At 42.9% G+C, this 27,799-nt stretch overlaps 3 protein-coding genes across 4 annotated transcripts in view; 2 read left to right on the top strand and 1 right to left on the bottom strand.

Moving 5' to 3' along the window:
• The window catches only part of spidr (scaffold protein involved in DNA repair), a 55,912-nt gene extending 45,075 nt beyond the window's left edge, over positions 1–10,837 (top strand). Inside the window, 9 exon segments of the mRNA XM_083781771.1 lie at positions 2,872–2,968; positions 4,234–4,374; positions 4,569–4,628; positions 5,209–5,416; positions 6,130–6,336; positions 8,804–8,897; positions 9,003–9,114; positions 9,790–9,849; positions 10,339–10,837. Of these exon segments, the coding sequence (XP_083637897.1) occupies positions 2,872–2,968; positions 4,234–4,374; positions 4,569–4,628; positions 5,209–5,416; positions 6,130–6,336; positions 8,804–8,897; positions 9,003–9,114; positions 9,790–9,849; positions 10,339–10,458 (1,099 nt within the window). The 3' untranslated portion in view covers positions 10,459–10,837.
• Positions 10,838–10,998: 161 nt separating this feature from the next.
• cebpd (CCAAT enhancer binding protein delta) lies at positions 10,999–12,536 on the bottom strand. The gene has a single exon (XM_083781070.1). The coding sequence runs from the start codon at positions 12,238–12,240 to the stop codon at positions 11,338–11,340; it is 903 nt and encodes a 300-aa protein (XP_083637196.1). The 5' UTR covers positions 12,241–12,536; the 3' UTR covers positions 10,999–11,337.
• Positions 12,537–14,176: 1,640 nt separating this feature from the next.
• On the top strand, positions 14,177–27,770 carry mcm4 (minichromosome maintenance complex component 4). Of its 2 annotated transcripts, none has more exons than XM_083781657.1 (17): positions 14,177–14,227; positions 14,612–14,689; positions 15,457–15,618; positions 15,761–15,924; positions 16,759–16,860; positions 17,907–18,002; positions 18,849–18,944; positions 19,964–20,102; positions 20,977–21,197; positions 21,520–21,640; positions 22,068–22,327; positions 23,029–23,394; positions 24,168–24,295; positions 24,608–24,815; positions 26,786–27,014; positions 27,331–27,464; positions 27,593–27,770. In XM_083781657.1, exons 2-17 carry the CDS (start codon positions 14,629–14,631, stop codon positions 27,686–27,688), a joined length of 2,583 nt encoding a protein of 860 aa, XP_083637783.1. In that variant the 5' UTR covers positions 14,177–14,227; positions 14,612–14,628; the 3' UTR covers positions 27,689–27,770. The 2 variants fall into 2 exon arrangements, with proteins under 2 accessions (XP_083637783.1, XP_083637782.1); XM_083781656.1 differs by having other exon boundaries at positions 14,185–14,212.
• Positions 27,771–27,799: the final 29 nt, after the last annotated feature.

Here is a 27,799-nt window from a genome sequence, read left to right as displayed (position 1 = left end):
AACCCAGAAGCAAAGAATTGAGTTAAAATGTTCACTCTGTAACAATATATATTCAAAGATTTGAGGCACATTTTCACGATTTTTCAAAAATAGCAGACATTTAGACCTGAGAAAAGATTCTACAAATTCCACAAAGTCTTCTAAATCCTGATGGTTTTCTTGAAAAACCTGTTTCTATGTCAGTGGTTCTCAAACATTTTCATGTCAAGGACCCCCAAAAAAATATATAATTGGCCGCCGACCTTCATCTGAAAATATGTTGCTCCAGGGACCTCCCCCAGAAGCAAAGTTAAAAAACGCTCGCTCTGAAATATACGATACGGCATATTCAAAGATTTGCAACGCATTTTCACAATTTTTCAATAAATAGCAGCATAAATCTTTTTTCAATAGCTAAAGTAGAACATAAATGCTTAAAACACCAAAAGGGGTTCCCGTTCAGAATGAGTTAAATATTGATCAAACACTAATAAACATTTAATAGTCTATCTAAAATTCCCGTGGTGCTTTTCTAGCAGTTATAATTGCCATTGACTGCGGCTGTCAGTAAAAACTATCATCAAATAAATGTGCATTCTGCAAATATCTTTAGAAACTAAATCCTGTTGTTTCAAGTGTCGTCTTTTAATTGTAGACCTCCAAACAACAATTATTTTAATGACTCTATGACGGGTTAACTGAAAAATTAACATGCACTTTTCATTGAGACTTTGCTTCTGTCTTGCGTTGTGAGCTTCTAGACAGGCTATTTCTGAAAATATTGGAATAGGGCTTAAGTTTTTTAATAAAATTAAGTTCTGTATTTATTTATTTTCATTGAAAAAGCTGTTCATTGCGACTGTAGGTCTCATTTACTATGAAAAATTGCATTTCTGTGTGTCACGTCACACCTCCATATATGGTCACGCCCCACATCATGCCAAAGCGCCAGCACTCGCCCAGCAGTCTGCCGTCACCCAGGCGGATGGCGTGCATGCGACTTCTTAAATGTTACTTTAATTCAAGTAAAATGGATTATGACAGGAAGGCATTGTAGGCAGGGATCATTGTAGAGAATAAGAAGAATATGCTGAACTGCACGCCGTCTGCACTTAGGAAACACTATTGCTTACTTAAGCAACGTTTCGGTCAAAACAAGACCCTTCAGGCATCTCTCGTGCCTGAAGAAGTCACTTTGGTCTTATTCTCTCAATTGATTATGACAAAATGCCTGTTAAAACGTTGGTAATAATTGGCAGTCTGGGAGTCTGGCATCGGTCGGGCTTTGCTATTAACTTTTCACCCGAGGAGTTCAGGTGCAGTGTTGCCATGTCGGCTTATTAAGTCGCTTATGGTAGTTGCGGGTTGCGTCAAAAGGCACAATTGGCGAAATATGAGTTAAACCAGTGGTTCTCAAATAAATGTCATGTCATGGACCCCCATATTAATATGCATTATTTTGTCCCTGAGCCCCATCTGAAAATGTTTTGTGCCAGAGAGAGCCTCATTACCAGATATGAGTTGGTGCTGAGGTATACTACGCAGTATTTAGGTTAAAGTGCTCACGTCGCTTCTTTTTTTTGGGGGGCTCGTTTTCCTAGACCCGGTTTGTTTGTCTCCGAAAATGTGGCAGCAAACACTGCTCAGGTGCACGGAGGACACATTGAGCGGAGTGTTGGTCTGTTGTTGTGTGAGCTCATCCCCAGCGAGGCCTCGCCAGACCTGAATGGGCTGCAGAGCCAGTTCCCTATACAAAAGGAAGCCTGTGATTAAGAGGGCTGACTAACAGGTTATTAAGAAGCCAGAGACTGACTGCCGCAGCCGCCCCGGCGCGGGCCGCGCTTTTTGCCCTGCAACAACGTGTACTCTGGATCTTTCTTAGAAAAAATGTGACACAGTCTGAGGATGTTTCTGTGTCACTAGCGTGTGTCTCACTGAATGTTCAGTGTGGTCTTGGTTGTTTTTTTTTTTGGGGGGGGGGGTTTACCTCTTACTGCCACGTCTACATCAAGTATCTAATGTCCTTGCGGTTTTTTATTGCACATCCTCTGTAATCTAACACAATTTCTGTCTCAAATCCATCATTCATTGAGAATTATGGGTGAGGGTGGGAATAGGGGCAAATGTCATGGTGTAGCACATGTTTAAAATGTCTTTGACTTATTTCTGCACGTCAATTGAAACAAAAACATCTGTTAAATGTAACCTACTTTTTACTTTAAAATGTAATTTACAGTGGTTATATGAGCTTTGTTCCCTGCGTGTTCCCCTTTTGGTGTTTTAACTAAGCATTATGTTATACTTTAGCTATTGAAAAATAGCAGATCTACAAAGATCTACGAGCTTGTAGATCTGCTATTTTTTTTTTATCATGAAAATGTGGCACAAATCTTTGAATATATATTCTTTCACACGTTTTTAACTCAAATCTTTGCTTCTGGGGGGGGGGGGGGGTCACTGGAACAACATATTTTCAGATGGGGGTCGGTGGCCAATTACATAATAATCTTGGGCGTCCTTGAAATGAAATATTGAGAACCGCTGATATAGAAACATAGGTTATTTCAGAAAACTGTCGGGATTCAGAAGACATTTGTAGAATTGTTCCCAAGTCTAAGAACGAAATAATTGCCCCCGCTCCCCCCCCCCCCCCCCCCCCCCCCAACCCTCCCCTACCAGTCAGAGCATGCTCTCTGTTGAGCCTGTGAATTGTAAAAGGATCTCTGTCTAAACACATTTTGCCTTTCAATGGAAGTGAAACTGCGTGTGATAACACCTGTCTGTTATTCCTGATTCTCTATTCTTTAATCCCTGTTCAATACCTCCCACCTGTGACCTGACTCACACACTCTCTCTCTCTCTCTCTCTCTCTCTCTCTCTCTCTCTACTCAGGTGCACCAGGCTCTTCAACCTAATTGACAGTCTCTGGCCCCCGGCGATACCCCTGAAAGTGCACGGGGACACCACCACATCGAACTCACCTAGTAGTGTATGGGAATTATTGAAATATAGCTAATAATCATTAATCATCACAACCATTGCCTTGGGAGAAATATGTCTAGCTTTGCAGATCATTTGATAACTATATTACAGTGACAAATACATTGATAACGACTACATACAGAGAAAACCAACCTATACGGTCTGCATTTCCTTAACCCATTTAGACGAAATTAAAAAAAGTACTCAAATAAAAATAAAAATAAGCCTTCTAAATCGTATGATTTGAGCTTGTAGATCTGCTATTTTTCAATAGCTAAAGTATGACATAATGACTTAAAACACCAAAAGGGGTTCCCTTCCCGTCCAGATTGGGTTAAGTATTCACAGAAGAATCCTCAGTGTTCATTTATATCCATTTGTAACTCCCAAGAGTGTACAAATGGAGCCTTAGGAGGGCCACTTGATTCCTTATCCTCGCGTATGCACAGTAAATTCTTCTTCAATTAGTGGTCTCACCGGTCAGAGAGCACACTCATGTTCTCGTTATATTTATTTATCCATTTGTAACGCCAAGCGTGTACAAATGGAACCAAAAGGAGCTCAATTTGTACTCTCTTGAGTTAAATAAAAAGCTCTTTACACACGGTTTATAGTGTGGCTCTGTATGCCTTGTCTATACAGGTGGGAGGTCTGTGAGATTAGCTCAGGACAAACTCACACAGACAGAAGACACACAAACAGCAGGGGACCTTAACACTCCAAATGTTACTGTATAACAGTGTTGTTTTTGGAAGCAAATTTCTATTTTAGTCTCTTGAAACGTTTTCATTTAGTTTTAGTCACATTTCAGTCACCTGGAATGTTTTAGTGTTTAGTTTTAGTTGACTAAAGTATCATAAGATTTTTGACAACTAAATCTACAGTTGATTTAGTCGACTAAAATGTTTTTTGGTGGGCCTTGATGCCGTCATAATGACTGATTTTACACTTGCTGAAAATAGCTGATCTAGCGCGACGCGTTGTGAGCTTGTAGATCAGCTATTTTCAGCATTCAACCAAGTGTAAAATGACTTATACTTGTCCACTAGTCCCTTGATAACATTTTAGTTGAGTTTTTATTTGTTGACAAAATCGACAGTATATTAGTCTTAGTTTTAGTCATCATAGCTTAGTTCTCATGTAGTTTCCGTTTAGTTTTTGTCAGTGGAAAAAGGTAGTCGACGAACATTCTTCGTCTTTAGTTTCAGTCGACGAAAACAACACTGCCGTATAAATTGACGTGGTCTGTTTGTATTGTGTGTTTTTTAATAGGCAAGTCGGCCTCCGGGGTCAGCTCCTAGCTTCTGCTACCTACTGTCAGGTCAGGAAGGCTCTGTGGAACACATAGCGGGACCGCATGTGTCTCCTCTCTACCTTCCCCCAATGCAAAGAACCCTACGAGATGCACTGCAGGTGACACACACACACACACACACCCCTAGCTACTGTACCATTTGAGATGTTGCCCAAATGCCTGAATATTGTGTTCCTTTGTTTTTTTACAGTATCTCCCTAATTCATTTCCATAAATCAGTGTGTGACAAACATTGTATTGTGTATTGTGTAGTGAATTGTAGTGCATTTGTAACAAATATCTTTGTTTTCAGGTCGAGCCCAAAGGCCACCGTTGCAGTTTTGCCGTTACTGTCGTGTACAAGAGAATGCAGGTGGTTAAAACAAAACGAAAAACTCAAATAATGCAGAATGTTTTATTTTTCTTCCCCAAGCCTTTTTTTGTGACTCATCGGTTTGAGATAATTTGAACTAGCTGATAAGAGTCGGTGCGGACTCTCGAGGCCAGCATTCATATCTATGTGTGTATAACAGTCTATAAGGGGCCCCCGGGGCGTTCGCCATTGATCAGTGAAACCTTTGCACCTTGACCACATGTGAGATAAGAGCCCAGAACAAAGCGCTGGACTTTGCTACACACTAACTCAGTCCACTCCGGGACGCCATTTTATTTCTACATGTCGGTACTGTAAAGTAACCATATTTGTTCTGATATGTAGAAACAAATAAAAGCTGTTTTTTTTCCATTATTCTTGGACAGAAGGTTTATTTCATTTCATAGTCCGTTTATTTTTATTTCATATATACCGGTAATGTTTTTGTTTTTGTCACTGACTGTGCACTTGTTTAGTTTTGTATCTGCCTGCTGCAATGCCTGACTTTCTCTTGTCATTCTCTCTCTCTCTCTCTCTCACACACACACACACGCACACCTGCCGACTCCACACATCGTAGAGTAGCGATGCAGGCCGAGGTGAAACCTGGCTGGTGCTAACAGACCCCAGTCTTCAGGACGAGCGAGAAGAGACAGCGGGGCCCGCATGCAGACGAACGCTGGCCGTCTACGTGAGCGCTTCCTGTGTGCTCACTTCCTCTGTCGTCAAAGCACTGAACTCGACCACTGCCTGCGAATTGTCAGTCAGAGATGCCGTCAAAGAATGCGGTAGTGTGACCCGTAATGTTATTGCGTTATTAGTTCCACATTGCAATCCGATTTTACACTCGTGAACTGAAAATAACCCTTTTGAGGTATTATTATGTGCTGCATGAGAGTGCTTTATTCCAGCTATACAGTCTTGGATCTATACATTGCAAATATTACGTTAGCTATGTCATTATGTTTGCAGTCGCCTGACTGTTTGCACAGGTGCAAGTGGTTAGTGGTCGTGGACACATTTGTCCATCCAAAGCAGCTCCTTTTTTAGCATCTTCTATTCATATTTAAGGAATCAGGAAATGGTTTTCTTTTTTTCCCACAAAGTGAAATTGTACATGAAAATAAAAACAGCCCCCCCCCCCCAGAAGCAAAGATTTAGTTAAAAACGTTCACTCTGAAAGAATATATATTCAAAGATTTGCACCACATTTTCACAGGTTTTTCCAAAAATGGCAGACCTACAAGCTCGTAGCTATGAGCTTGTAGAGCTGCAATTTCACAATAGCTAAAGTAGAACATAATGCTTAAAACACCAAAAGGGGTTCCCGTCCAGAATGGGTTGAATAAAATGAAACGAATTAATGAAAGATAAGTATATCCGTCATCTGCTTGAAACATTTAGAATTAATTGATAGACATATTTGGCCCAGGCAGTGCACCGTTGAACAACAAGCTTCGAGAAATACAATAATGATCACAATTTCATCTCTAAACTGTAGGCGCTATCCTATGCTCGGAGCAGACCGTGGTGCAGCTGCTGCACCCTCTCGATAACGAGGGCCGTCTGGAGTGCACAGCCGGACCAGAGTCTCCTGCATCATCACGGTCCCTGGCCACCGTGCCCCGGTCGCAGAAACTGCCCCGACCAGTGAGGCTTGATCCCCTGTGTCCTGAAACCGCACCCAACTCCCTCTGCACACTCACAGGTCAGTATCTATCTGCCCCTTCCATTGAATCCTGTGTCTTGTTGTTTTGTTGTTTTGTTGTTTTGTACTCCCGTCATCTTGGGCTATTTCCTCCAGAGGGATTACCGGAGAACTCGCCAATTTACCAAGTCGCCACGGCTGAACGTTCTTCCATTGATGTCTTCATCGTTATGCTAACATGCTGTCTTTGTCAGTGTAGTGTGTCAAACTCACAGATGTTATAGTTAATTTCCAAGGTGATCAAATTATTTTGTGAAATTAAATGGTCAGCTGGATGATGATAAAAAGTTGAGTATGTGAATACCAATGATAAGTAAGGCCTACCATTTCAGGAATTGTTTACTAATGAATTACATTGTTTCGGTACTTTCGGGTGTTTAAACTTTTAGCATTCCTACTTTCTCTAGTGTTAACTTTAAACAACTCTCCTCTCTCTCTCTCTCAATTCAATGCAATTTAAATTAAGGTGAAGTAAAACTAAAATGCACTAAATCGCGGCGAGTTGGTAAACTGGCGCGTTCCCCTGGACACCCTCCAGAGCACGAAGCCTAATTTATACTTGGTTACGTGCTGGTGTCGCACACCAGATCTACAAGCTAAGCTAGTAGATCTCGCACACCAGATCTGCCATGTTTCGGTGCACGACATGGCATGCAAACCCAAGTATAAATCATGCATGCTAGTTAATGTGTTATTCTTCTGTGAGAAAGAAAAGCCACTTGTGGTTTCTTGGAGTTTACGGTTATGCCCTCTTGTATTTGTCAGAGAGGCCTTCATGTGGTTTTAAAGCATCGCTCTACATTCACAGTGTGCACAAGCTTGTCATTGTTTGGCCATTTTCAAGACTCAGACTTACAAAATGCAAAGACATGAAAATGCGGTGGATTTGTCCGTTTCTCGGTGACATTAACACGTCTGCTCCTTCTTATGTTTAAGATTTCATATTCGGGTCACACTGTTCTGGTGAAAAAAGTGTAAGACTTAACAGCTAGAATGGGAATTTCTCAAACTTGTATCATTGTCATGACTATCAACGCTGCACGCTATTACAGCCCCCATGAACTGTGTTTTATTTGCATATTGCATTTTTTACCCCTAACCCTTTCAGATTTTCTCTCTCCAATTTGACCAAATTAAAGCTATTTTTAGGTAGTTATTTGTTACTCTGTGACAAACATTTTTTTGCAGGAAATGCTATGTGAAATGCCTTTTAATGGTTTAACCACATGAACCCTAGGCGTTCTTATTGTCATAATAAGAGAACTGTGAAAATGGCAGATCTACAAGCACAAGTTCGTGACACATTGTGCATTTGAAGATTGACCATTTTTGAAATTCTATGTACAAAGTATGTATCTGTATTGATCATTGTGGTCATGATATCTAAGATAACAGTCCCACGTCTTTTTCAGGTTATGAGGTGTTTTAAGCATTATGTAATACTTTAGCTATTGAAACATAGCAGATCTACAAGCTCATAGTGCGGCACTACGAGCTTGTAGGTCTGCTATTTTTGAAAAAACATTTTTAACTCAAATCTTTGCTTCTGGCGAGGTCCCTGGAACAACATATTGACATGATGAAGTAGTTTGAAAACCACTAATAGAAACATAGGGTTTTTCAGAAAACTGATTATACAAAAAGACATTTTGTATAATCATCCTCAGGTCTAAATGGATTAAATCTCGGTATAATGTGTGTGTGTGTGTGTGTGTGTGTGTGTGTGTGTGTGTGTGTGTGTGTGTGTGTGTGTGTGTGTGTGTGTGTGTGTGTGTGTGTGTGTGTGTGGGGGGGGCTAGATGAATCTGATGATGATCTGCATCTGTTGGTTTCATGTCACGGAGGGAGGGCAAAGATCCCACCCTATGAACTCAATAGTTCTGGCAGCCCCACTGACTAAACATGTTTTATCAGGTGGCGGAAAAATATAACAAGAGCGCAAATTATCTTTTTGCGCTCGTAAGCAAGTTGTATGTTCTGGCATCTGGCCATTGGGGGGGGGAGAAAAAGGCTTAGAACCGAAATTACAAGAGGTTATTCTGTCAGTACAGAGATTCTGTAACCTTTCGTTTAAGGTCTAACATTTGTTTGTTGGCCTTGCCTTCTCTGGTTGTCAAGAGAGATGGTGTTTGAGAAGGGAGTACATTTCTGGTTTATTTATCACTTAAATCTCATAAAAATGCAAGGGATGATTTCCTCTCTTATCTCTCTCACTCGCACGCACGCACACGCGCGCGCACACACACACGCACACACACGCACACACACACGAATCTTACATTTTCATTTCTCCTTACTCCTTACATTTTTAAATGACCTGAAATGCATTTTAATAATCTGCAAATTGTATGTAAATCCATGCAGACAATGAATGTACAGATCCCCCCCCCCCCCTTATATGGATGCTGTAAAATAACAAATGTATATGTATATATCTCCCGTTTTGCTTGGTGTGTGCACTGTGCAGGGGTGATAGTTGGTGTGGATGAGAACACTGCTTACTCGTGGCCAGTCTGCAACCTGTGCAGAAGTGACTGCTTGGAGATGTCAGCGGAAAGCCCGTGAGTTCTCGAGACTTGATTTACGGTAAAAAAAAGCTCATTTAACATGAATTTCAATGACGAAAACCTGTACCAACTCATGTCTGTCCTTCCTCTTAACCTCAGTCAAGAGTTCCACTGTGCTTCTTGTAACTCTGCGTTGAAAGAGCCGACGGTGAACATGCGGCTTGAGGTGTTCCTGAGGACTTCACTGAGTAATTGCACTGTGAAGGTTAAGGTGAGAAGACCCCCCCCCCCCCCCCCCATTTAAAACATTTCATACGCTGTGAATATTAACAGCTTTCTTAACCACATGAACCCTTAGCGTTCCTCTACTGGGCATGCCATAATATAGGTGAACATTCTGTAATAATATGCAAACAACAAAAAAATGGCAAGTCTACAAGTGCACTATGCTTGCAGATTGGCTATTTTAAGGTGACGTACTATTTGCAAACTGTAAATAAAGTATTCAATCAATCGATTGGGACAAAGTGTATATAGACCCCTGGAGGAGCCCAGTCAATGAAGTGTATAGGGTTTATGTGGTTAAATATGTTTAGTGGTAAAGGACAGATAATTAAATGTTTGAGCTTTACAGTATTACAGCGGTTTTGGAAAACTTGCATGTCACGATTGCCTGAATAATCATGCAATTAAATAGCATTGTTTCACATACTTACTGTATATTATTGTTATGTTACATATATAAGTATAGAAATAAGTGCCACCTACAGTATTTTGCTGGGCGGTCAGATGATGCTTATATTGCTAACCAAATGATACCATCATCAACACATCTGCACATCTGCTCGAGTTCTGCTAGCAGTGTCGTTTACAATTTATCTAGCTGACAAAAAAACGTCAGAATTGACCACAGCGATTGTAATGACTTACCCCTTATTTTCCACAGCTGCAACAAAACACAATCATGTCAGTCCTAGACTCTACCGGCCAACAACGCAACAATGAGGTGGGTTTCTTTAGCTTGTTGTGTTATGCCTCTTATTGAACTGCACAGTGCATTTGATCCTCTTCCAATTTGTACTCTGACATCTGTTCATATCATAACGTGAGCTTATCAGGCATGGACTGTGCATGACTGACTCCCTCTCTGACTCATGCAGATCATTAGTGCTCCTGAAGGAATCTTTACCGCAAGAACACCTGACATTATCACCCAGCACCTGCATTGATAACTAATGTTGTGGGGCTTGTATGCTGTATGCTGTACAATCAATGTTATCTGATTCCTATGTAACTTGGCCTGATAACATGCAAATACACAGTAAAAAATGGTTGGATCAATCAATCACGGTCCGTTTCTACCATTCTCCCAAGTCAAATAATTATACTGTCAGTGTGTGAAGTAGGTGGTAAATAAAATGTTAAGTTAGGTGTAGTCGCAACACAGCGGCAGCAGGACAGCCAAGCATGTTTTTTGACGGAGCATCTGTTGCAGTTCCCAGGTTACGAGATGGAGAATGTGCTGGGGAAGGAGGTGGGCCCCCTCAGCGCGTACGTCCGTGTCGTCACCAGGAAACCTGCCTTGTGGATCGGCCTGGAAGAAATCCGCCTCTGAGAGGCTGTCACAGTGAAGAGCTAATGAAATCAATCCTCGCAGGCCTTCAGCTGGCTACAAGGATCTGTGTACTAGGCCTTGGTCAGGTCAGAGCCAGATCGACCCCTCGTGAAGGCCTCCGTCAGCTAAAGTGAATGGACTGGAAGGACACAAGGTCTTGTTTGTTTATGATATGTGATCCTGTGTACCAGGAGTTTGACAGTCCAAGGGTAGACCGGAGGAGCATTGCCTGTCAAACCCAAACGCACGTGGTTCCAGAATGTTCCTGCTCACTCAGGTTTCTAAGGCTATATGATCAACTGTGCTTGGGGGAATCTACCTTTTTTTTTATCCAAATGTATTGTGTTGTACTGTGTCTCAGTAAAAGATGTATTTTTGAGTTGGTTTTCTATATTCCTTTGAGTATACAAAGACAAATGGGGATAAACCACAATCTCACAACAAGTCACTCAACATTCCAACATACTAAATGTGTGCATGTGTATATGGAGCTTTCCCCCGTGGTCCAGGGGATGTCAGAAACCAGACCCATCATATATATATCTTTTCAGCAATTTTATTACAGATTCAATTGACAAAATATTTCAAAGGTTTTATACAAACTATAGAAAATATCATGCTCTGGCTCTTATACAAAGTCTGGAATTATAAAACATGTACCATATAAAGGTATAACAACATGTAAATGAAGTGGTAAAATAATTTAATATAGAAAAGGACATTTCCCACAAAAAAAGGACAAGAGTATGGCAGCAACAACAAATATTTCCAGTGCCATTATGGTAAGCTTAAAAGTACATCTGTTACAGATGGTAAACGAAATGTCTGTGTTGAGGTATGTCTTCCAAAAACTCAGTTCATATATGCGACATTGGTTTGTCACAGACTGTTATTTGTGGACCCCACAAAGGAAGGGTTTGGTAGCTGCTTAAAGAAATCTCTCAAACCAGAGAGCTCTCGAGTTAGCTGCTCAATGGTTTTGTGCAGCCTGTCGTTCTCTGCACCCAGTTCAATCATTTTATCGTTCATGTCCGTGTTGCGTTGCTTCGCCTTATCCCGGCTTTTCCGCACGGCAATGTTATTCCTCTCTCGTCTCTGGCGGTACTCGTGGCTATACCTGTCAACGGACTTCTTCCCCTTCTCCTTCCCCATCTTCCGAGGGGAGGAGCTGGCGGAGCTGCCGGCGGAGAGGGGCTCCGGGGTGGTCGGGGGTGTTGGCTGCCCCATGGGCAGGCTGACCGAGGTCTGCGCGCAGGTCTTGATCTGGGAGGGCAGGGAGGACGAGGCGTCGCTGTCACTCCAGTCCGACTCCTGCTTGATCGGCGCGCTGAAGACCCCGCTGTCAAATGCACCCTGGTCGGCTTTGCTCTCGCCCAGTGCGACGTATTGCGACGAGTTGTTTGACAGCTGCATGCCGCCGCCGCCGCCGCTGGACGTCGAGTTGGGCATGTTGTAGAAGTCGGCCTTCTCTTGCTTCACAGTATTGAACAGTTCCAGGAAAAGATCGTCGTTGCACAGTTCCAAGTTGGGCACAGCCGTCATAGTCTCGATGTACTGGCTGAAGTCTATTGCACTCTCGTCGTCGTACATGGCCGGAGCCGCCGTGCTCAGCTCCACCATGCTAGTAGTGTCCTCTCCTCCGCCTCCATGGTGGTCGCTTCTCCCCGGCTTGCCAGTGCAGACCCCCTGGAGAGCACTCAGTTTGTTGTTCTCGTAGAAGTTAGCAGGCTCCATTGCCCAACTCATGTTGCATCGTGAGTCCAGACTGTATAAGTCACACATGAACGCGGGTAGTGTCCTTCCCCACGTGGGATCGGATTGAAGTTATTAAGTTGTTTGATGGTGTTGCACCCCCAACACACACACAGAAAAGGGGAACTGTTATTATTTAATCAGCTGACTTTAAAAAAATAAAGTTAAAACGCCCCAGTAAAACTGCACTAGTCCAGTTGCGTTCCTCTTGCTACTTTAGACACGTCGGGTTTAGTTCAGAAACCTCCCCAGAAGGTTGTCTTGTTGTCGGATATTGTCTTGTGGGTATAAAGGTCCTGTCATAAAGTGTAAAGACTTCTCTGAAGTGTGTGCATTTCGCGGAGTGTGTTTTGTATCTCTCCCGCGATGACGTCAAGACAACAATCCGCCCCTCTCTGACGTCACGTTACTTTACTCCTATTTGATGAGAGAAGGGCGTGTGTGTGCATGCGCGCGTGCGTGTCTGTGTGACTGCGTGTGCGTTTGTTTTCATGCTGCCACCCTCGAGTCTACACACGACTGATGATCTGAATGTTGTTTATACAGGAATAGAATGTTGGAATCAATTGAGCTCAGATTTGCCAGCACTAGCAGCCACTCACTACTAAAATAAATGCTCGTCCTGGACTGGAATAGCCTAGTATAGACCATTTTATAGTAGGCCTAAATGGCGCAACAACAGATACTATCACTGTCGAAACGTCGTTGAATTGATATCCATTGGCATTTCACACCCTCTCTCTCAATCCGATCAACCCGAATCAGTCCTATTTAAAAATGATATAATTACAAGCTCAGCTCTCTGCCTGTCTGATGCTATTAATTTAGCCACAGGGGTGTAGTGTTCTCTCACCTACAATTATTTTGGGGGCAAGAACATTTGTTTTTTTACTTCTCATTTACTTTTTTCTCGTTTCTAAATAAATAGGCTACACACATCTGCAATTCTGCATGTTTTATAGTGTGTGTCTGTGCCTTAGAGAGGATATATTAATTATTATATTTAATAAACTCTAAGGTCTGTCTGTGCATGCTGTGCACGTGCACGCAAGGCGCCCCCCCCCCAACACATACATCTAAAAGTAGCACTTCAACACTGGCCACAAGTAAATAAGGCAAATGTAGCTTGATTTCCGTGGATCTTAAAAGGAAGTTACTGATTCATTATTATGATTCATTATTATGAATGTATGAGCAAAAGGGTCAGAAAATGGTCAGATTGATTGATTGATTGAAATATTTATTAACAGTTTGTAGAATTTACAGTACATTTTAAGCACAAACTCAATACAAAGACTGTCAACTGTGAGTGGACGACCCAATTAAGCATTACACTTGTTTACAACAGGGTCCACATTGTTCAATTCATCAAAACATTTAGAGACATACAAAAATTTAGATATAGACAAATAAAATAAAAAACACTTTCTTTCATACGCGTATGTTTAACAATATAGCGTGTTCCATTCATTTAAAAGTGGATAATGTTATCGTAAGTGACGACTGACTATATAGTGACCTTGACTTCTCGTAAACTCTTTTATATGATATCCCCAATAAAATTAAGAGGCGCGCTGTACTTTTCCAGCGTCATGTTTTTGATGCCGCCTCACTTGCGCCATGCAGTGGCCAACGACTATTACTACAAGGGGGCCAGCGCCCCTGAGAAGGAAGTTTTGGACGAAACCATGTTAGGTGTGTGGGTAAGACAAACATAACAGCACAAACCTAACTGAATGGTATCTTCAAACTGATATACAGAATAATATTGTTGTGTTTTTTTTAATTAAATACACAAAAGTCTTCACATTTAATAAGCCCCTAAAGTACTTTTGTATGATTGTATCCGATGTCCCGAAATGGAAACGGAGTGTTTACACCCTCTGCCAGTGGGGTATGCGCACAGAACGCATAGGCTTGCAATTGGTCCGAAGTTCCCCGCGAAAATTACGTCACTCACTATTTCGCGCCAGATCTACAGCAGTCGGACGTACACACAACAGTAGGTGAAATACAGGTTGTTAAAGTTGTTTATTTTAATCCATTTGTACATCGCACAAACTGCATGTCGCACATACGAAGCGCACATTACTGTATGCATGTTCTATTACATATATGATATATATATTTTCTCTACGGATTTCTACCAGTGAAAAGTAGACTACTGTCTGCCATTACGACTATTGTTTGCTGGCCGCAACCGCATGTCATTCTAGTTCTTGGCTTGACCTAGCCCTCCAAGCAGAACCCAAATGCTACTGAAGTTTCTGACATTTTGACGACATCAAAATTTCAGAAAAGCTTTATGTAGGGTCCCGAGAGGGGCTAGGCTTGACCGTGACTACGGTGACTGTATGCTATTGCTAATTTATTTTATTTGGATGATCCATTTTATTTCCAGAACTTCTGACTAGTACAATGTCTTCCCCAACTTCAACACCGGGCCGTAAACGTGACAGGCCCGATAACCCATCAACCCGTAAGTTGAACAAATATGTTCTTACTTTACTGGTAAAGGGACTTGTGCTGTGCTCTGGTGAACCGCTATGCCTTCAGTGCTGAACTACTTGGTGTGTGTGTGTGTGTGTGTGTGTGTGTGTGTCTGTCTGTCACAGTGTGCAAAATGATGCATCAAATCTACCACCCTAGGGACTTTAAAAGCAGGCTAAAAAAAACCCACATTTTCACTGTAAAGGACTCCTAGGGTTCTCTTTTGTGTTTTATGAGTTGTGTATGTGTTTGTTTATAGTTTATACTCCCTCCTGTTCTGACTGCCTGGCAGTGTGACTGAGTTTCTTGTCCTTTTCTCTTTCTTTGGGTTGCACCCCAGGCCAGTGTAATCACTGGGGGGACGCACTACTAAATAAAGAACCTATGTATTAGGGATGTTCCGGATACCACAGTTTCTGTGTTAGCCGATACCGATACCAGTGTTGTGATCACTTGTTGTCTATAGCTATCTAGCTATACATCTTGTGTTGTGTTTATAGCAGACTCCTCCCTCAAATGTGCACTTGCAGTTTCAAGCATGCATGCTTGAAAGCAAACTCCACCTGCCCCAACATTTTTATTTACCTGCCATAGTGTCAAACTAACTAACACAACTTACCCCTGTGTCGGATTCGCCGATACCGATATGACCAAAAAGGGCAGATGCCTATACTTTTCCGATGCCGATACAGTATCTGGACGTCGTCTCTACTATGCATGTACAGCCACAATGTGATGGTATTTACCTATTTCTAGCTGGAAGTGAGGGACCCATCTCTCCTCCCTCCCAACGACGCAGAGGCTTGGACTCCTCCACTGGGGATCTGCTACCGATGATGCCTACCTCTCCACCCACTGACATGAACAGCCCTGCAGTGGTCCAGGACAATTCTCTGTTGTCAAGCCCACGTCCCTCAGGTAGACCCCCCCCAGGAATTATTTCACATAAATACAACTTAACTGAGAATTCAACGATATATATATATATACAATTTTGCCTGAGATGGACAACAATCTTCAGTTCACTTAAGGTTTGAATGATGGCTTGCTTATCTTTCAGTCCCTCCCAGTGACCTTGACATGAGCTCTCCTCTGATGTATGGGACACCAAGCTCCAGAGTGGAGGGGACCCCACGCAGTGGCGTGCGGGGCACCCCGGCCAGACAGCGCCCTGACTTGGGCTCAGTCCGGAAGGCACATCAAGTGGATCTGCACTCTGAGCAGGTAAACAAAAGATTATATTAGTCACTAGTCAGAGTGGTAGTTGTTTCACCTCATGCATTGTGTGTGTTTGTGTGTGTGTGTACATAAGCCATATCTAAGCTTTGTCATGCAATGAATTGTAAGCTCACAACATTTTTCCCCCCAAATTTTGACATTATTTGAAATGTTTGAAAAATGTCCCCCCCATACTTGAGAAAGACCAATACGGGTCGAAACGTTGTATATCCTGCCTGCTCTGATTGTGAATAAATGTACCCGGAGGCATTACAAAGTGAGTTGAGAGCCCTTGCTTATTTTGGTTCATGATATCTGTTAAGTTTAACAGTTTGGCTCAGCACCAAGATGGGAGGATGTGCACCGTTTTATTCTGAAACCCTATAATGACGTGCCGAAAATATTGGATGCCAGGTTGAAAGTGGTTAAAAAACCATTTACACACTTTTTTATTTTTTTTATTTAACCAGTAAAAACCACATTGAGACTGAAGTCTCTTTTACAAGTGTGAACTGGCCAGGACAATAGGCAAAATAAGTGACAACTCTGCCAGTAACAAAAAATACACAACAAAAAAACAGGACAGACATACAATGCTCATAAATACAGTACCCACTACCGAAGAAGCTTAAAGGGAGAATAGGAACGCGACCAATAAGGACTAATAAATAAAGACTAAGCAACGGAAATTGCTAGTTGACTAAAAAGCAAGCAGACAGTTGCTATACGTCAAAGCAGGAGCAATGTATGGGACATGGCACAATGTAATCATGATGACAAACCGAGAAACAAACCATATAGTTGCTCTAATGTTGTGTTTCATTCATGTGTCTCTCCCAGCCAAGCACGGATGGCACACTGGCCGCTGAACAGAATGCTGGCCAGAGGCTGGTCATCTGGGGCACTGATGTCAACGTGGGAACCTGCAAGGAGAAGTTTCAGGTATGAGACAACCATGATGATCCATACAGCCATGTAGATCCGTTCTGGGCAGGAACCCCCTTTTGGTGTTTTAAGCATTATTGTTATACTTTAGCTATTGAAAAATAGCAGATCTACAAGCTCGTAGCACGGCACTCGGTGCCGCTTGTACGTCTGCTATTTTTTTTTAATCTATACTGTATATACAAATCTATATATTTCTCTGATGTAAAGAGAAGTTTGTGGCGGCACGACCCATGTTGCTGCGGCCCGTGCACTCAGCACATCGCAATTTTGTTTTTCTGCTGCTGCAGTTGGAAAGAATGACAAATAAAGCAATCTTGAATCTTGAATCTTATATATAATATATATATATATATATATATATATATATATATATATTTTTTTTTTAAATTATTATTTCAGAGCGAACGTTTTTAAAATCTTTGCTTCTGAGGGGTTCCTGGAATAACATTTTCAGATGGGGGTCGGTGGCCAATTACATATAATTTTTGGGGTCCTTGACATGAAATATTGAGCACCACTGATACAGAAACATAGGTATTTCAGGATTTAGAAGATCTTTTTTTATTTCGATGTCTGGCCTAAATGTGTCTTATCCTGATCATTTCATCCACTACAACTTTATTGAGCACATTTACGAACAGCGTTACAGTGAAAAGGAAAAAGAGAAAACTCAAATAAAGATCATAAAAACTGCCTCCCCCTGGGCCAGCCGGGCCAGCCTGATGGAGGGGAAAGGAACTGGTTGGAATAACGTGTTCCTTCCACACGCTACGTCCAACCAGGGAAACTCCCCCACTGTAAAGAAGCAGCTTGGACTCCTCATGCACCGAATGAAGCATGAGGTCAGTCCGTTGCTCTCCCCAGGTTGACGGATTGAGTGTAAGAGCCCAGGATTACATTAGAAAATCGACACCCTGTGAAAAAAATGGGTTACAAAATCTTTACGAGGGGAAAAAAATAAAATAAAGATCATAAAACAAACTCATGCACAAAATATCTCCAAGTCAATGTAATGTTTGTGTTTTCCGGCTTGCCCACAGAGGTTCCTGCAGAGATTCATCGATACCAATTCCAATGAGGACGAGAACGCCGGTCTGGACCTGAATGAGCCGCTGTACATGCAGAAGCTGGAAGAGGTCAGATACTTATCATCTCTCATCATGTGTACATAAATGTGTGTTAACGTGTAAATGCAATGGTTCTCAAATTGGGTTTCTAGGGACCCCATATAAGTGAATATAGCGTCAAAATCACTTTTCAAAAATAGTAGATGTATTATAAAAAAGAAGAAAAAATCATGAATCGTGAAACGTTTTGAATCGTGTTGAATTTTTTTTAGCGCATCTCTTTTTGGAGGTTCCCGTAACTCCCTGGCACACAAGCTTTACAGATGGGTGCAGGGGGTTGGAGTGCAACCCAAATGCATATCAATTTGGGGCTAATGGGCTATGACGATGGAGAGGGCCACTATATTTCCACACTCACTCCAGAGGAGCGTACTGTAGAGCGTAAAAATAGCCGATCTACAAGCTCAAAACGCGTCGCACTGCGATGTGTTTTGACCTTGTAGATCAGCTATTTTTACTATTTGAATTTAAATCCTGAATAACTTTTTGGCTATTTCTTCATTGGAATCCTGAAAAGTAACCTTTTTTTTATATAATTTCAAATGCATTTAGTTATAGTTATGTTGACTTTATGAACAAAATACATTGGACATAAAACAGACTAACATTTTAATACTACTCATTAAACTACTAATCTATAGACCGAAGTAATTAAAGAACAAACATGACCATGTTTGGAATTGTAACGGATGAAATAAATAATATATGGGCCGCATTAAGTGAATGTGGGGGCCGCATGTTGCCCCCGGGCCGCCAGTTTTCCCATCCCTGACCTAAATATTTGAGAGCCACTGTGTAAATGAGCATCAATATAATGGCCTTTCTGTAACATAATTTGCTTTTTTTGCCTTGTAGATCAGTGTTGTCGGAGAGCCTGTCCTAAATGTCAATAGCGGACATGTTCGGTCCTTTGATGAGGAACTGTACAGGCAGCTCATCTGCTACCCACAGGTAATGTTCTCCACAGAATATATCTAGTTTCATAGGTTCATGTCTACCAGAGCCTTAGATATATAATAGACAGAGTTACGCAAACTGCGTTCACTTCATGGGGCCAGTCCAATGGCGGTTCTCCTACATAGACTTCTATTTAGAATGGGGGACAACCAACTGAGACAAGTCCTGGACCGGAAGTAGGCAGAAATGCATTGGACTCAGGCAACAGCCCAGTTTCAATAATCTTAAATCCCTTTATTTTAGATTGTTTTGTAGTAATAGTACAACATAAACATTAAAGAGACTTTAGTTGTTACTGTACAATACTTTAAAACAGTTGTCATGTTGCACACATGCTTAAAATAGCTCTTATTTGCACCGCCCTCGTTGAAAACAATGCATTTCCAACTCCAGCTTGTCTCAGTTCAGGGCTGCATGAACAGCGCTCGGTTTCCGTCCCTCAATATCGTAACTTCTATTCGATGGCTCTGGGTGGTGGGCGCTATTATATAAAGTCCTTTAACTTACTGGGAGTGCATGCATTTTTAGTATAGCTGTCCCTATTGGGTTTCGTACTGTTTAACTGTGGTGTTGTTCTTGATTTATGCTTTGGTGGGAAAAGGTGTAGCGTAAAAGTATAGTTGTTGACACGTCCGTTGTCACTTCTGTTGAACTTCTTTTTTCTTTTCTTTTTGTCTAGTGACACATGGTCGCCAAAAGAGTAAATCGAGCATTGGTGTCCAATCTTATTATGTAAGACCACAAAATGAATACATGGCTAGAGGGTCCTTTTTTTTAATGTTTTTTTTTTGTGGCTTTCGCCTTTATTTTATATATTTTATGGAGGGACAGACAGTAGGCTGACAGAAAATGGGGAGAGAGATGGGTTGGGGGAATGACATTGCAGTAAAGGCTGTCGGGATCGGGAGTCGAACCCGCGGCACACTGCCAGACTGGATTGCCAGCCAAGGTGCCTGGACCACTGAGCCACGGCCCAGTGGGTCCTTTTTCATTGAAATATTTGTCTTCAACAGGAGGTGATCCCGACCTTTGACATGGCCGTCAACGAGCTTTTCTTCGACCGTTTCCCAGACTCCATCCTGGAGCATCAGATCCAAGTACGCCCGTACAACGCTTTGAAGACCAGAAACATGAGGAGCCTTAACCCTGAGGGTGAGCAGCATTCTTCTCATTGGCATACCATAATCTGTACAGATATACTAGCCCCTCGAAAACTAAATGAAAACTAAATGAAAACTAAGCCAAGATGACTAAAACTAAGACTAAATATATTGACAATTGCGTCAAGAAATAAAAACTAGACTAAAATGTTAGGGAGGGACTACTGACTAGTGGACAAGACATATAAGTATAAGTAAAAGTAATTTTACACTTGGTTGCATGCTGATAATAGCCGATCTACAAGCTCGCAATGTGTCGCAGCGCGACGCATTGTGAGCTTGTAGATCAGCTATTTTCAGCAAGTGTAAAATCCGCCATTTCGACGCCATCAAGGCCTGCCAAAATACATTTTAGTACTAGTCTAGACCAACACTAAAACATTCCAGGTGACTAAATGAACTATTCGAGAGACTGTGACTAAAAACTAAAATCAAAATTTGCTTTACTAAAATCGAAATTTGCTGCCAAAAGCAACACTTATCTTTACAGATACTAGCCCTCAACACCCACATCATTTGGACAACTTGGACAAATATCAAACAAATATCAAACCCAGATTTAGTGCATTGTGGTTTGACTTCAAGCCTCTGCTCTGCTGTCTCCCCCCCCCCCCCCCCCCCCCCCCCCCCTGGGGCAGCGGTGGCCGAACGGTTTGCGTAGCGGTCTTGATATCGGAAGGTCGCTAGTTCGTATCCCCGGACCGGCACGTTAAAATTACCACAGCTGAAGTGCCCTTGGACAAGGCATTGAACCCCTAACATGAAATGTTCTATGAGCAGGGCCTGGCTGTAAACAAGTTCTTGAGCTTAGTCCAGTTACACTGGGTAAAGATAGTACCTTTCCTTCCCCCCCCCCCCCCACCCAGACATCGACCAGCTGATCACCATCAGCGGCATGGTGACGCGCACCTCGCAGCTCATCCCCGAGATGCAGGAGGCCTTCTTCCAGTGCCAGGTGTGCGCCTACAGCGTCCGCGTGGAGGTGGACCGCGGCCGCATCGCCGAGCCCGCCGTGTGCCGCCACTGCAACAACACCCACAGCCTGGCCCTCGTTCACAACCGCTCGGCCTTCTCGGACAAGCAGATGGTGAGTTTTTATTTTTACGTGGGACGTGAGGTTGGGCGGGTGGGGGGGGGGGGGGCTTTGAGGTTGCTTCAGGGGGGGGACGACAATACATGTACTTGTATGTATATATATATATTGCCATACCTTCTCATATGTACTGAATTATGCCTTATCTTGAATCTGTTGTGTGACTTTGTCTCACGCCTGAAATGGCAGATCTACAAGCTCACAACGGGCGTAGCATGTGGTGCTTTGAGTCTTTAGATTGACTATTGTTTTTTTGTCCTGGATACTGCAGTATGTATACAAGTATAAATCAAGTTAGACTATTCTGTTAAAACAGGTAAAGATCCAAGAGTCTCCTGACGACATGCCTGCTGGTCAGACCCCTCACACCACCATCATCTACGCCCACAATGACCTAGTTGACAAAGTACAGCCAGGGGACCGTATCAACATCACCGGTAAGCTCGTAAAAAGATATAGTTTTATTTTCCGATGAATGCAGCTCTGTTCTAAATGTCACTCACTGAAGTTTGGTTCTTGTGTTGGTGTACCTTTCACCCTTAACCCATTTTGGGGCGGGAACCCCTTTTGGTGTTTTAAGCACTATGTTATACTTTATTCATTGAAAAATCGTGAAAATGTAGTGCAACGCTTTGAATATATTATTCTTTCAGAGCCAACGTTTTTAACTCAAATATTTGCTTCTGGGGGGTCCCTGGAACAACATATTTTCAGATGGCATATAATATTGGGGGTCCAATGTTTGATAACGACAGACATAGAAACATAGGGTTTTTCATAAAACTGTCACGATTTAGGAGACATTGTTTTAGAATCGACCTCGGGTCTAAATGTGTTGACGAACCTCCCTAATGTCCCTCGTAGGCATCTACAGGGCCGTACCCATGCGCGTGAACCCCCGGCAGAGCAACGTGAAGTCCGTGTACAAGACGCACATCGACGCCATCCACTTCCGCAAGACGGACGTGAAGCGCCTTCACGGTATCGACGACGACAACGAGCAGAGGCTCTTCACGGAGGACCGTGTGCAGACCCTGAAGGAGCTAGCGGCCAAGCCGGACGTGTACGAACGCCTAGCCTCTGCCCTGGCGCCTAGCATCTATGAACACGAAGACATCAAGAAGGTACGTATAGTATGAAGGCAGGCAGCAGCCATCCAAGAATTAGCCCTTCGCTAAATCCCATCGCCAAAACAGCGATTTGTCCAATGCCAATCCAAATAGTTTAGCAACAGTTGCTATGCAGGTCAAGCTTTCGCCACCTCATAGCCGTCAATGTTATTTTGCATGGCTGTGTTGTTGAACATTTACATGGCTTAACGTCGGGAAAGTTACACGACTGACCCACCCAGGTGATGGCAATAATACTAATAAACTCCTGCCGGGCGGTCATTAAAAGTTGATTTATCCCTCTGTCATTTTCTCGCATTTCTAGTTTATTTAAAATAATGTCATGTACATTTGCCCAGTGCATATTGATTGATTGAAGTATTTATTAACAGCAATAATTGGTGTTAGTCAAAATACAGTAGTTGTGAGCACTACACTATTTGGTAACATTGTCATTCCCGAAAGAAGGTAGGAAGTCCGCACAGCGTTCTCAAGCTCCCAGTAGTTTATTAGGAAATGGTCAGGAAAGACCCGGAGGGGTCGAAACGTTGATTCCTGACCATTTCCTAATGTACTACTGGGAGCTTAAGAACGGTGTGCGGACTTCCTACCTTCTTTCTGTATATATATTTTTGTCCTGCACCAGTCAACATTTTTTTGAGATGTGCGTGCTTCCCGTTTGGACGTTCTCTCAACATTGTCGTCGTCACAATTAGGGCATCTTGCTGCAGCTGTTTGGGGGCACTCGCAAGGACTTCAGTCAGACGGGGAGGGGCAACTTCCGCGCCGAGGTGAACATCCTGCTCTGCGGAGACCCCGGCACCAGCAAGTCTCAGCTGCTGCAGTACGTGTTCAACCTGGTGCCGCGCGGCCAGTACACGAATGGGAAAGGCTCCAGCGCCGTGGGCCTCACGGCCTACGTGATGAAGGACCCCGAGACCAAGCAGACCGTCCTGCAGACCGGCGCCCTGGTGCTGAGCGACAACGGCATCTGCTGCATCGACGAGTTCGACAAGATGAGCGACAGCACGCGGTCCGTGCTGCACGAGGTCATGGAGCAGCAGACCCTCTCCATTGCTAAGGTGTGAGCCCGCTTGTGAGCAAGAAATAATCAAGCGAGAATTGGACCACAAATAATCGTGGTCCATTCAATAGTCCGAAGCAGGACGTTGGCACCGTCCAGGTTTCTCTCAAAGTCGATGGGATTTTTGGGGATAGGATTTTTACAATTGATTTGTGATCGTTGCTAAAAAAAAAATAGTGTTCATGGCAAATAAAAGTTCAAGACACCTAAATGTTTTGTTCCGCAAGATAATTACAATTTTCTAAAAAGTCTTAAAACTAAATGTGATTTTCTTTTCTTTTTTTTCCCGTATGGCATTACTTCCTTGTTTTAGTGTGATGTGTGTGTGTGTGTGTGTGTGTGTGTGTGTGTGCAAAGTTATATGGCAATCACATTCATGATTTGAGGCGTTTTGTTCAAATGGACCACTCCTGCACACTTTGGAAGCCAATCCTAGCGTTTACCGATTTTAGCAAACATTTTTAAAAACATCTGCCTCCTAGTGATGCGAAAAGCTGATGTGAAACATTTGGGGCAGAGGTTCTGCTATGGTCTTCAGGGCGTACTAGGTGTGCACCGTTTCATGTCCATCGGCTTAACTGCCGGAGATTAACTGTGCACAGGCGGCCGGACGGACGGGGGCGAAAACATAAGTCTCTGACTCTCTGCCACGCCTGTGGCCTGGGCAGAGACAAATAGAAAATGCTAACTCGTTTCTGGGTTTGGGGACGACGACAAACGTTTGCCAATCCATACCTATCACCGTCCTATGTTCCTTTTTGATATCTGCAGGCTGGGATCATTTGCCAGCTGAACGCTCGCACTTCTATCTTGGCAGCAGCCAACCCAGTGGAGTCTCAGTGGAACCCCAAGAAGACCACCATTGAAAACATCCAGCTGCCTCACACGCTCTTGTCAAGGTGATGACAGAATGAATATTGCTTCATACGTTTCAGATGGGCGAACTGCAGCCAAATGTGAATTTTGGGGTACTTGACATGATAATGTTTGCAGTGGTGTAAATTTTGACATATTTGTACTATACTTGAGTATTTCCCAATTCCCAGTACTTTTACCTCTATACATCTCAGAGCCGTATTGGTACTTTTACTTAAGTAAAACAATTGAGTACTTTTTCCACCACTGAATGTTTGAGAACCACTTTTCTACAGAACACCATTGCCATGTACTTCTGCTTACACACGTGTAAAACTGTCACTGCTTCCACTCAGATTTGACCTCATTTTCCTGATGCTGGACCCCCAAGACGAGGCATACGACCGCAGGCTGGCCCACCACTTGGTGGCGCTGTACTACCAGAGTGAGGAGCAACTGGAGGAGGAGCACCTCGACATGGCCGTGTTGAAGGACTACATTGCATATGGACGAACATGCATACATCCCAAATTGAACGAGGAGGCCGGCCAGGCCCTCATTGAGGTAATCCTTGTTATTCAGTATTTCAGCCGTGACGTAAGCGCCCCCTCCAGAGATACTTCCGGGTCCTATTTTTGTGTTGCTTTTGTGTCCCCATAGTTATATTGTGTCCCTCCGTCGGACTAAATCTAAGACGAAAACAACCACGAAAGTCTAATTTTACCGCTTTCTTCGCAACAACATAGCTACTGGTCTCCCAAATCTGGCCATGACAGGCCGTCTGCCCTACACTGAATACTATCGCCATTTTATTTCATTGTGTCAACTAAATCCTCATTAAATGCAAACTAGATTCAACATACTCAACCCTGCACACATTCTAAATATGCCCCCGAAATATTGTACTGAGCAAATGGACTGTACCTCCTTCAATAATAATGATAATAGTCTTTATAGAGCACCGAAGTCCTGACGTCACTGTCGGTAGAGGGCGTCAGTCCCCAGGTTCATGTATTTTTTATTTGCATTATAATCCCCAAAGGGGGATTTTAGATCTCTTCATATAAGAACTGCGTTTGAAAAATGAACCAATCACCCCGGCCTTTTCACTCATATGGATATGAAGCATCGACTGAAGGTGGAAATATACCCAAAGAGTAACAAAATAAGCGTTAGAAACGAGTTGAGTCACCACCAGCTGAGCTTATGTCAACGAGGAATCTCAGGAACGCAATGCGTTGCCGGCTGGGCGTGACGTATATTAGCAGCGACATTGCCTTCATATGTAGTTTGAAGGCTTTTGCGGCCACATTAATTCCATTTTCTCCAGAAACTGGCTGTATCAAATATGAATGAACATCATTAACGACACACAGCCACTCCCCTGACAGAAAGGCTGGGGTGGTCGGTTTATTTTTCAAACATAGTTCTTATATGAAGCAATCTAAAATCCCCCTATGGGGATTATAATGCAACAAAAAAAATACATGAACCTGTGTACTGGCGCCCTCTACTGAAAGTGACGTCAGACTTCGGCGCTCTATTGGCTCCACATCATATATTTTCTTTGTCATGGACACTTGTACAGAACATTAATAATTCTACTCGAGTTGGAAGCATTGAGACCCATTTTAACCTTCACTGGCTTCCATTCTGGAAAAATAACGTAATTGTAAAAAGATTCACGTGTTTAGATATTCTATTTACAATGAGAAGCGGACAGGAGCTGGTGCCACTTGGACACGGACGTAACGTAGGACAAAATGACGTCTGACTTAAATACAGAATAGCTGCTCGTTTGGTGTTGTAATTTGTATCCTAAATTAATCACGCATTAAATGGTGCATTTATATAGCGCCTTTATATAGCGCCTTTATCCAAGGCGCTTTACAAACATTCATACACCGATGGCGGCGGAAACCATGCAAGGCACCAACCAGCACATCGGGAGCAATTAGGGGGTTCAATGTCTTGCTCAAGGACACTTCGACACTAACTCTGGGGAGCCTGGGTTTACCATCCAGCCACTCTACCCCTGAGCCGCCGCCGCCCATTTTAAAAGACAAACGAGTTTTGTCACAATGCTAGCTGTTTAAAACCTGTTATTTTCACATAACATACATAGCACAGTGCAGTGCACATTAGTTTCATCAACCAAGAACTCAACCAAGCAGTTGAGGCATCCGTAACTGGACCAGTGTTTTCGTCGACTAGAACTAAGACAAAAGTGTTCGTCGACTACCTTTTTTCACTGAGGAAAACTAAATGAAAAGTAAGCCGTGATGGCTAAGACTAAATATATTGAAAAGAAATTCAACAAATAAAAACTAGACTAAAATGTTGGTGAGGGACTAGTGGACAAGAGATCCAGTATAAGTCATGTAACACTTGGTTGCATGCTGAAAATAGCAGATCTGCATGCGATTATAGATCGGTGTAAAAATGTGTAATTTCGATATCAAGACCTTCCAAAATACATTTTTCAACTAAAATCGTATGATATACTGAACTGAACTGGACTATCTTGTTGGCAGGCTTACGTGGACATGAGGAAAATAGGCAGCGGCCGCGGCATGGTGTCTGCCTACCCCAGGCAGCTGGAGTCCCTGATCCGCCTGGCGGAGGCGCACGCCAAGGTGCGCTTCTCCGACAAGGTAGAAATCCTCGACGTGGAGGAAGCCAAAAGGCTGCACCGCGAGGCCCTCAAGCAGTCGGCTACTGACCCGAGGACCGGGTTTGTGGACATCGCCATTCTCACAACGGGTATGTTGTGAGAATATGCAACCCAGGGCTTGCAACCCAAGGGGTTGCCAGATGCTGCAATTTTAACCTATTTAGGCATGACGTTGAAATTTAATATTTCATGTCAAGGACCCCAGTAATTGGCTGCCGACCCCATCTGAAAATATGTTGTTCCAGGGACCGATAAAAAAAGAAAAAACAGCTAAAGTATAACGTAATGCTTAAAACACCAAAAGGGGTTCCCGCCCGAAATGGGTTAAATTAGTTGTTGTGCGATAACTTGTATATTAAAGAAGCTTTCATTCAGTTAAATAATAATCGTCCATCTTTGTCACAGGAATGAGTGCCACAGCACGCAAGCGCAAGGAGGAAGTCGCCCAGGCCCTGAAGAAACTTATTCAGTCAAAGGGAAAGACACCCGCCATGAAATACCATCAACTCTTTGATGACCTCAGAGCACAGTCTGAAGCGGTAATTATTTTCTTTGCCTATTATAAGGTTTTGAAAGTAAAATATCCCTTTAGAACCACATTCTGAATCCGATTGAGGGACATCAAGATCAGATTTGTAAAAAACTGTTCTGTTGTCCTATTTTTCAGGCCATTACAAAGGATCTGTTTGAGGAAGCACTCCGGGCCTTGGCCGATGAGGATTTCTTGACGGTCACTGGAAAGACTGTCCGTCTACTTGCCTAACTAGGGCACACCCAGTTCTTGTATTGTACAGTCATTACTCCTTAGTAATCTCACACATTTGAATTAAACCATCACTGGGGGGGGGGTTTGTATCATTAACCCATTCTGACT

This window comes from Protomyctophum parallelum, assembly GCF_964188405.1.
Source record: "Protomyctophum parallelum genome assembly, chromosome: 14".
In the NCBI taxonomy this organism is placed as follows: Eukaryota; Metazoa; Chordata; class Actinopteri; order Myctophiformes; family Myctophidae; genus Protomyctophum; species Protomyctophum parallelum.
Note: the sequence above shows the minus strand (reverse complement) of the source record. Positions and strands in the feature narration are given on the sequence as shown.